Here is an 11,535-nt window from a genome sequence, read left to right as displayed (position 1 = left end):
TTGCTCAATTCTTGGTTATATCATATAAACTCATATGCATGCTGTTGCTATATGTAATATAAATGTTTGGAACCAAATATTCTTGGAGAAAGATATCAGTGTCAATGGGATGTTCTCCTGGGCTGAATATGGGATTTATAACTTGTATCTGTGAGCTCGTTTTGCAGCAAATATCAATACTTCCATCTTCTGTGGTAGCAACGCTGTCACATATTCAAAAATGAGTTTTGCCAGTTGTTAAATCATAAATTGTTAAAAGCCAAAGGTTTTAGCGAATTTCCCTATAGGGAAGTAGCTATTACCGTAGGTCTCATGGTAAGACTTAGGCCCAGGACCGATTTACTTTTTCATTTTAATGTCCCCAGAGGCCAAAAACACCATTCGTTCAAATTTTTATATATGTATATGTATATATATATATATATATATATATATATATATATATATATATATGCGTCCGTTAGAACAATAACTCAAGAAAAAATAATCCAATTTTGATTAAATTTAATATAAACGTGTTAACCTACGTTTATTCGAACGATTTCGCGAACCAGCATGATCGGATTACGGGAACGGGTGTTTATGGGGGGTTTTATGGGGTAAAAGTTACGTTTTCCCATTTTTCGCCCTAAAAACAAACAAATTTGCAAGTTTTTACCAAACCATATTGTAGAGCTTAAAAAACTAATAATTTAGTAGGCCTATATTGACACGTTACTATGCGCCTAATGGTTACGGAGAAAATTTAAAAATATTTTAAATAATTTAAAATACCTATGTTATTCTTATAGAGAATAAGTAGGCTTACACTGTTGTAGTTTGCTTGTTTATGAACATATTTTAATCAAATTTGGAAAATGCATTCATATCTTACTAAACGAAAACACTTTTCTACCCTCCCTATTGCAGCAAACCTAAGTTGTCTGTACACTAATGCTATTTAAATAATTATTAGGGATTAGGATTAGGGATTAGGGATTAGGGAATAAATGTGATATTTTTGAGGAGACATTGTAATATACATCCAACCAGGCAAATAGAAATTCGCTTAGTCTGCAGGTTTGCTGCGGTGGGGGTATTTACATTTCCACCAAAATTTTCCGCTAAAATCGTTGATAACGTAATAAACTAATCGTCCATAAAACCTAAATAAAAATTAAAACATTTACTGTATCCTTCAAAAGACAAAAGCCTAATCGAACCGCATCCACATCCTTATAAAGGACAAAAGCGTGATTAGCCTTTGGGAGGTGGGGGCAACAATGGCCACCCCCACCGATGGGTCGCAACTCCCAAATACGCTCAGTCGCGCGTCGTCCTCCCAGACGGATGGACCTGGACGAGATCCTCCCGGATGTAGGACAGTTTGGGGCATACCAAAAGCTGTTGTTGTACTTTGTACTATTACCTTGTGTGTTGCCATGTGGCTTCCACGCGTACAATCAGCTGTTTATGGCCGCGGCTCCCCAGCACTGGTGTCGTGTCCCGGAGTTAGACCATTTGGACCCTTTCGTCGCCCGGAACCTCAGGTATTAAGCGTATTTTTGTCCTTGTGAATATAAATATTATACTCCTCATTGAATTAATGATTAAACAATTAGGTGCTTTATTCGTTATAATACCTCCAATATAATCCTATCAGGTTGAAATGTACCATCTAAAAATATATCATGTTTAGCGTCTCTTCCTTTTAGATTGGAGCCAAAGTATAACCTAGACCTTCAATCGTGTATTGTTAGAGACCTACACAGTTACAGCCTACAGTGTTACAGTCTATGGTAGTAATGGACAATTGTACAACAAGGATATTAGTAAAACATTTTTCTTTTGGTTATTTAAGAGCTCAACAATTATCATTTGCATTACTGTTACCACGTCAAAAGATTCGTTTAAAGAGGTTGGAGCATCTTATAGCCATGAATTTCCCCACATATGTTGGTAGAACGTATTATATATATATATATATATGCTAGGAAGGGGTGGGCTCATACATGGTTTTCTGAGGTAACACCGGAACGCAAAACCACACCATCGTTAAATTGTTGTCACGGACAGCTATGCTACTGAGTAACTCACCCACTCATAGCAAAGGCTTGGAATTGCATTTATATCCTTCTCACTGTTTATTTATTTGTTGTGTACAAATTTACTATATTGTGCATTCGTATAAAAATTATTTTATTTTTGTTGGTTATTCATTTTTGTTTACTTTGTGTTAAACTAAAACAGTAAATTAAATTTAAAGGGGGATTTTATGTTGTATTTTTATATAAACATAGGTATATATATATATTTCAAACATGTAGTGAAATAATAGTAAAAAAAAAAAATTTATGATATTTTTATTTTACACTAAGAGTTTATTATCTCACATTGCACCTGTAAGACTTTACATTTAAAACATTATACACTTATTTCTAATTTACAATAACTGAGAATATTTCCAGAGAAATACCAACGGAATATATTCATTGTGGATAGGAATATTCAATGGTGAAGCTCTAAATCTCCAATATCAATAAGGTTGCTACTATATATAATTATGATGTCCCCCATGCAGTTGGCAGATCCTTAGCTAACATCGTTTACACTCTATTATTGATACTACAGTATTATAGTAAGAAATTATACTATTATCCAATAATGTGTCACCATAAAATCAGTGTTATTATTTTAACTTGCATACAGTTAAAATAATATTATTATTCCCAATGTTGGGGTGATATTTATTTTAATTACAGCTGCCTAATGTGTTACCAGCTATGGTCATGGGATCCTTTCTTGTGAAATCAAAGCCACATGCATGTTTTGGCTTCATACAGAGTTTATGGCGATGGTCGATGGATATTTGCATCCAGTATTTTTGGGGACACAAAAGATACGCTTTTAAAATATAAGAGAGAACAAATTTCATATTTTACTTCATTTTCGTGTTGTGAGGCTCTTTTCCCTGAATATAAGATAATTGTTATCGTTTTCTGTATAAATACAACTTTATGGTACTAAAATAATGAATCATGCAAATTAATGAATGAAATATGTTTCCCTACTTAGTAGCTAAAATTAATTACAAGCACATATCACGCATTGCACAAAAAATATATACTTGAAATAAACTGTTCGTGATGTTTGAGATATAATTCACTAACGATAAATAGTATTATCATAAATAGTAAATACAATCCGTATAACACTACCCTGACTCTGTTTGTAAATTGCTTTACTAAGGCAATCTTTTTAGTCAAGGCATACTTTTAAACACCCACATTTTTTGTCAGCTTGTGTAAATTTTATATTATAACAATAACTAAATGTCCTGTCCATAAGTACATATAAATAATATTTTGTATATGGTAGTCACTTTGTTTCCTTGGATGATCATCAATAATAACAGAACGTCGTATTTAACAAAATTATAACATCTTCAGTGTGAATTTACATATCAGAAACCTTGCATTATTTCTGAAATAATGCATAATAACTTTAGTTTCACTCTACTCTGTGTGGGAAAAAAGAAATGATAAACTATTATGTTTTACAAGAAAACCATTTCTAGCAAAGTAAAAATTGTTATTACTGAAGGTTTTTTTATGGTTAACACCTAGCATGGAAACATTTCACTACGGATAATTGTACTCACTTAAGTTCTTTGGAACTGAGAGAATGCCTTGAAACTACACAACAGCAAACCAATAACGACATTCTTGTTCGACAAACTTATGTCAAATTAAATATATTTTCATCTTGTTACATAACTCAGTTTCACAAACCAGTAAAACTGCATGGCGGGAATATATTTCCCCCCCCCCCCCCTAAAATGAATTTGGGACCTAATTACCATATGAAGAGATAGTATTTAATAAATATTTTACTAACAGATATTTCACACTAATACAATGGCGTTAGGTGATTGTAATATTTTAGAAGAAAATATAATTTTTGGACTTTTTAAAATATATTTTATACGCTAATAGGTTTCTGAACTTGAAGGTTGTTTTTCTTGTCAAAATAAAAATAAATTAAAATTAGAAATTGCATAACTGTTTGTGCAGTTTAAAACATAATTATTTTTTACTATCTGTCACCCTCGGGCTTCACCCCGTTTTAGTTCATAAGTATTGATACAATTATTGATTGGTTAAGTTAAGCTGAAATAAACAAAACTGAATACAGAAATACAAACAAATAATTACACCTGATTTTAATAAGTAAATAAATTTAAAAAACAACATACAAATAAGGACAGCTGAGGTATTTTTTTTTACATTAGGTATAAAAGTATAATAAAGATATAATAAGGTAATATATAAAAGGGAAAGTTCCCTTTGGAAAGCAATTGCCTTAAAGGGTGATTTATGAAATAATGGATAGTTTTGCGCAAGGTTTCTCGTCATGACGAACATTTTAAGTATATGGTTTATGAGGGTGTGACTTGTAGTTTCATGGGTACTTTTGGCTTTATATATAGATTTTTGTTTGCGTTTCTATAAATTTTAGCACTTGGATCAAAATGATCGAAAAACAAAATAGTAAGAAGATATTTTTTTTTTTAATGTTCATAAATATGAGTTTTCTACAATTCAATTTTAAATGGAGAAGCTTGACTTTAAATAACAAAAATATGATCATTTCTTTTATTCATATCATATCTGATATACAAAATAAGAATTATATAAACAAAACAGACCCTTTTAACCCTCCCTGTAGCGCAAACTTAAGTACTCATAAAATTTGATGATGTTTAAATAGGAAATCAATGTGACAATTTTAAGAGAATATTTTAATGAATATCAAGACAGGTAAATTTAAATTAGCTTAGTCTGCATGTTTGCTGCAGTGGGGGTATTTTTAATTTAAAACCCAGTGGTAAATTATAGTCATATTATAAATAGTCTAAGCCACTGGGGAAAAATCATCAAGCTAAATGTATTAGGAGCTTTCATCATATTATAAATGATGTATTTCATTTTTTTTTTTTAAACCACCAATTTCTGAGAACACTACTTATCTTTGATTTTACAGTTACTTTGGTTGCACGCAAAACTAGCTCTCATGTAAGGAAACAAAGGATATCAATTGTTAAACAGCAAACTTTTTTAGGTCTATTTATGCTTATGAAAATAATATCTAAAATGGCATTGAGATAACTATGTTTTAGACAAATATTACTGTGAAACTTATTAGTCAATGATATTACATATTTTACTATTTATAGTTTACTGGTTTTAATAACTCATGGTTCTTTTTACTGGGTAAATCTACAGCTCAAGTGGTTTAAATCTGTAACATAAATAGTCATAAAGTGTACTTCCATTCATTTAAGTGTTACTCAAATATAAATTTAATTTTTATCCAAAGAAGTAAATGGAGTATTGTTATGTGTAGTATTGAAAACCCTTACTTTGGCAACAAACAAGAAATCGAGAGAGATATCAGTCGTTTCCAAACTTGACAGTAATTCCCTATGAGTTATTATATACTTTTTTAGTAGAGTGGCTTATAAAGCACAATATTATGTTACATTTTTAAACATCTTTATTGTGTTTTGTAATGTTTCTTTTTTCTTCTTACTTTCGTAGAACCATAGATTAAATGAGTAGACATGTCTAAGATGTAAGTCCAAATTATTTACATAACTACCGTCACAGTTTAACGAAATATGTCAAGTTAGTACATTGTTATTGAGCTGTGATGGGAATTACGTAGGTAATTTAGTCTGACACTATGTCCAACATCTTGGAGGCTAGAAACATGGATTGTAAGTAAATTTCCATCGAAAAAATCACCTAGGCAACAGTGACAGAAAAACATATAAACAAACAAACCATTCACATTATTGACAGAGTGGTACAAGCATACCATTGAGATACTAACTAGCCTGTGTTTATTGGTATATAGTACTTAAACTAATCATAATTTCATAATAATTATGAAACTATTCATCGCTTTTACTTCTAATACGAGTAAACTATTTACGTACGATGATCCCACTGTGAACGTACCATCCTTACAAAAAATCTTACCTACCTACTGAATAGTTTGTTGTGTTTGGAAAGGATACACGAGAGAGATCGAGAAATGCAAGGTACAATGCAATGAAACCTAGATTGTAATGCAGTATAAATTCTTATATACTAATTAGTTTGAGAAACGCGTTAGCTAATTATTTTAAGTGACTTAATAATATGAATAGACTATGAAAATGGTCCATATATCTCGGAGAATTGTTCTTCTTTTACAATTGCTGCTTGCTGTATTTTTAATAAAAAAATCTCGTTTAAACATTCTATGACGAAAAACATATTGGTAGTACAATTTTCTGTAATAATAAAATGATTATACTAAATTCCGTTTAAACAGTGAATTTAGTATATTTTTTAGAATAAGTTGAAAATATAGTTTTCATTGTAAGATAATAAATGAACATTTATAGCCTTAAAAATGAAATAGTGTATAGGCCTACATCTGTTATGAAACTGTTACCGTGTTTAAATCATTATGGAAATTCAATTAAAAAAAAAGGTGCTTTATAAAAGTAGATTACCATTTCGTGGCTGATTATGTGTTAATTTTAAATTCTAAGGTAAAATTTAGAAACACCTTTTCAATCGTCTCAAAGGGTTTTATAACTCGTTTCAAAATTAGTTTCAATTCTAGCCAACGGATAATCTTATCCGGTCTGGAATTCATTTTGCAATTGAATTCTTTGACATTTAAGGCAATTTAAAATCCCCGGCAAACTCGCATTTCATATAAAGTAGGTAGTTCCCTCATTTATTTTCAAAAACATTATCATCGTAATTGTGTAAATAGTCATGTTATTTCATCCTTAAAGATGTTGTTAAATGTTAACAGCTATTTAGCCTTATACTGACTGGCAAAAAGCTTAAAAAATCAAAAAGAAATACGGTTTAGTCAGTTGTTTGAAAACTAATGGCTACTTTTGGCATAATAACGCTGTGCCTAGTAGTAAACATACATAGATTAAAACTATTTAATAAAACTGAAGAAAAATAAGCTTCAACAGCTATTTATAAATAACTTCAAATGATTTATTAAATAAAAGCAATAGTCTAGACATGGCCTTGCAGTTTATTTACCCTTAAAGGGCGAGCCTCAAAATTATGCTAAACTAAGAAATAATCTTCCCCAGTGTACTAAAGTAATACAAGGTGGCTATTCAATTGCTGATTTCAGAGTCAGTATATTTTGTTGTTGCTCTTAATCATATTGTTTTTTTTTTATATTTTAGTCGCACAAACCCTCTAATATTTCGTTAAACTAGTTTTTTTTTTCAATTCTTTTTCTACGACGGCATACTTTTTAAACTAGCCTTTTCAATTCAGTTCTTAGAATTGAAAAGATTCACTTAATAGAATAGTTTGTTTACTAACAGCAATTTAATGTTACTTAACAGTACAAGTTTTGACCAATGAGGTTCCTAGGATTGAGAGAAAATAAGTATAATTGTACTTCGAACGTCAACTTAACAGGAATTAAGGCCAATGTCATTGATTATACAATGAGTGAGTGGTTGAGAAAATGAGTCGTTGCATCACAATCAGTAGCAGTGAGAGGTTATGATTGTTAGTAACAAAAAAAAAACGGACGTAGGTAAAGTAGTGTACGCAACTCGCGTAGTTAGCCTTTAAGACACTCGTAGATTTATGAAGTCACTCGCCAAGGCTCGTACCTACAATTTTTGACTCGTGCCTATCCTTACGCGATCGTTGTGTTAACTTCTATTTAACGCAGAGTGTAGAAAATTATTAATACGACATATTAAAAAATCCAACTAGACTGGACTGTCAATTTTTTTTAAAGGTAAACTAAAAAAGTTATAGGCCTACTGTATTTAACAAAACATGATAAATTATAATTAAAATACCATAATGGTATGAAAATGAAATATGCAAAAAACAGATATCCAAGACCCTAATTTTTGGAACACATTGTTCTTTAATGGTATTTTTTACTGTATCTTGCAAGTATATATATATTATATATTTTTTATATATGTTTTATATATATTATTATATATTATCTTGCGTATATCTGTTGATCTATAACTCTTTTTTCCAGTTTATTGCTTCCCAATTGTAAGATAACTACTATTTTGTTAGTGTTTTGTAGTGTTAAAAATGTTATATAAGAAAATACATTTTTCTTTAGGGATGTCATAAAAGTGGCGTACGATGCTATATACGTAATTTAAAAAGATTAAACTAAACTTGACGTCTTCCATGCATTCGTCCCCTATAAAATAATTTTCTTATTTATATTTTTGTGCAAATTAGCTTTTGGCAAAACTGTTTTAAGCCAAACTACGAGTGTCGAGGTCGCCGGATAGGAGGGAGACTACTAGTATTGTATTATATCTCAGATCATTGCATTTATAGATCAAACGTCCCTGGAGATCAAACGCTGGCATGTCTCTAGGTCTGTGATCTTCTCCACACTAATCTTTTGATCGTCAGCACGTATTGATCTCTGTATCAGTAGTGTTTTTGCCTCTGCTTCTTTCGAAGAAATTCTGTTTTTAACCATGTAATGCACCTGTGTTTAGAAATAGGAAATCCTTACTTTTTTACATTAAAATATTTCGTAATTTAAAGATTTTTCGTCAGCCACGTAATGGTAATCTACTTTTATAAAGCAGATTTATTTAAATTTGATTTCCATAATGATTTAAACATGGTAATAATTTAAAAACCGATGTAGGCCTATATACTATTCCATTTTTTAAGGATATAAATGTTCATTTATAATCTTACGACAATGTAAAGTATATTTTCTACTTTCTCAAAATATATACTAAATTCACTGTTTAAATGGAATGTAGTATAATAATCTTATTATTATAGAATAGTTTACTACCAATATGTTTTTCATCATAGAAAGTTTAAACGAGATTTTTTTAAGACAGCAAGCAGCAATGGTAAAAGAAGAAAGATTCTCCTAGATATTTGGGCAATTTGTCATGGTTTATTCATATTATTAAGTCACTTAAAATAATCAGCTATAACGTATTTCTCAAACTAATTAATATATAAGACTATATACTGCGCTAAAATCCAGGTAATTAACTTTTCATAGGATTTCCATCCTAAACTAATTTAAAATATAGTAATTTAAGAATTTCTCTACCTTTTATATTATTTCATCTAACTTCAACAGTAATTAAATTAAAGTTACCAATTTTGCATTCGGTACGACGTTTCTATATGGATAAGTTAAAGCAAAGATGTTTTCAAATATATCCAAATGAAAAAGTATTATTTAAAATATTATCTTCTCGAATCTGATTTTCAATGGAACAATATTTCGGGATTACTGGTTATAATTATTGTTAGCCTAGCCTAAGTATTATACCCGTTAACTAATATCAAAACTAATTAAATTTATATCACAGTAGGGAAAACAGTATCACAATACTTAATGTAATAAGTATTTTCTCTGCTACATCTCTGTTTCTATTGTCTTAATTAACCGTTCAATATGATTGAGGTGGCATTGTGAACCTTATGATCCAGCAGACTAACGAAAGGTAACTAAGATCACCATTTCCTTTAGGGCTTTGCCCCCAAGACTTCTTTTTTTCAAGATTAAGTTTGCTTTTAAAAAGTCTGTGAAGCTAATTTTTTTTTCTTAACGTTTTAACATGAATTTCAATGTGAACAGCTGACTTTTCAGTTAAATATTTGGCCACAGTCAAACACTTGCATTGGGCTTGCTATGAAAATGAGTTTCTAGCCTATGTAAAACGGTATAGTAAAACAAAGTTTATTACAATTAATAGACTAGATTAAGGAAAACTCAATCAATATAACGTTACTTTTATATGAATTTTGTTATGATTTTACGAACATTTTGAAGTTGTAGGAGGGAAACCTTTGAGTGTAATGAGACATCCTAAGGTGCTTTAGTGGACGAGGTCAAGATTAACTCCTTTGTACCAAACTAAGGGTAATTAATGTTATTCAAAGAACAGTGTCTACCCTTGGGAGCCATTGTTATGAAAGACAAACCTGTCCATCTACTTCTGGCGTAATTTAATACAATGCTGAGGAGTTTTCTTAACAAAAGATTTTTTTACAGTTACTGTGAATAGTGTTTTTATTACTATATTACTGTGTATTGTATCGAAATGCTATTGAAACCACATCAATTTTATATTATGATTTCTCAGTTAATCTAAGACTTATCATAACTAAGGGGGTTTGGGCCACTTTCTCTTCAAATGATTTGTTTTATCTTACAAAATGCCATCTGTATTGAATCTAGGACTCTTAAGATGGGCATGTTATGTATAAAAAAAAAACTGTGACTCGAATATTCAAAATTATATACTAATTAAATTTACTTAATTAAACAAAATAGTACAAAGTATTGCCTTGGAATAAATATTTTAATCTAGACAATATTTAAAATTTATAAGAATAGTGTTTTACCGGTCTTATGCACTGTCTTCTGCATTAAACAAGATAAAGTTAGTTCACATTCATGTATATTTTGAAAACTTATTATAAGTTTATACATTAATGTATTACAATTTTCTTACACATACATATACTTCCAACCATATATACTTCCATAGATGGTTTGGAAGCTTTATGGAGTTTTTTTGATTGGTGATGAGTAGTATGGTATGAATAAGTGTTGAAAGCATCAATCTTTCGTCGGTTAAAGAAAATTGAAAAGGGAATTGCTAAGACAGAAGGGAATTTCTTCCACATAAAATATCCTTAACTGTCTTGTACTTTTTAATTTTATCTTTTAAATAGGGTATTTGAATTTTAATTTAAGCAAAATATTGTTAAATTACAAGATTTAATGTTTTTGTGGTCGTTTGGATTGTGTTGATGGCCGTTAAATATTTATATCGTGGCACAAAAACTATTAAAAGGCGTAAGTATTTTATCATGTGATATTTTCTTCATGATTAATCTGATTAGTATATAAATAAAATCCTCAATAACGCAGAGCTTAGATATTTGGTGTTCTGTGTTAACAAATTTTAACTTAAAATCTGATAAATTAAGTAAGATCATTATGCTTATTATTCTGAATAAACTAGTAAGAAGACACAAAATAAGAACGACTTTAAGTTTTACTTCACTATGTTTTATCACACCCCAAAGTGTATACGAAAAATGTGGTGTTGTAGTCAACCAAAATGTCTGAAGGTGTAAATTTTTCAATGTTTCAATTTTTTTTTGTTCTCATCTCTTATGTATATAATTTTTCTAATCTCATGTAGACAATAAAATTAAATAGGAGTTCCAGGGTTGAAAAGTATAGAGGAGTGAATATTGAGTAATTGTCACTGGTGTGGTGAACAAAAAATTAAAATAAACAATCATGATATGCTAGTAATTTTGCGAAAGAATTCAAATTATTGTTGGCAAGTTTTTGATTGAATGATTTTGTAGCTACAAGAATAGATCAGCTGTTAACATAATTTAATACCGATTTGAATCCACGCTGTTCAAATATTTTCTTGAATTTCAACACGATTTGATTCATTATTCGCAA

The 11,535-nt window shown here is 30.0% G+C and overlaps 1 protein-coding gene across 1 annotated transcript in view; it reads left to right on the top strand.

Moving 5' to 3' along the window:
• The first annotated feature begins 1,317 nt into the window (after positions 1 to 1,317).
• Positions 1,318 to 11,535, top strand: part of LOC129004377 (beta-alanine transporter-like) — a 31,032-nt gene continuing 20,814 nt past the window's right edge. The window contains exon 1 of the mRNA XM_054432946.1: positions 1,318 to 1,529. Within this exon, the coding sequence (XP_054288921.1) occupies positions 1,330 to 1,529 (200 nt within the window). The 5' untranslated portion in view covers positions 1,318 to 1,329. The remainder of the gene's footprint in view (positions 1,530 to 11,535) is intronic.

Source organism: Macrosteles quadrilineatus, unplaced genomic scaffold (genome assembly GCF_028750875.1).
Source record: "Macrosteles quadrilineatus isolate MER2022 unplaced genomic scaffold, UCM_ALF_1.0 Scaffold_9__3_contigs__length_116548681, whole genome shotgun sequence".
In the NCBI taxonomy this organism is placed as follows: Eukaryota; Metazoa; Arthropoda; class Insecta; order Hemiptera; family Cicadellidae; genus Macrosteles; species Macrosteles quadrilineatus.
Note: the sequence above shows the minus strand (reverse complement) of the source record. Positions and strands in the feature narration are given on the sequence as shown.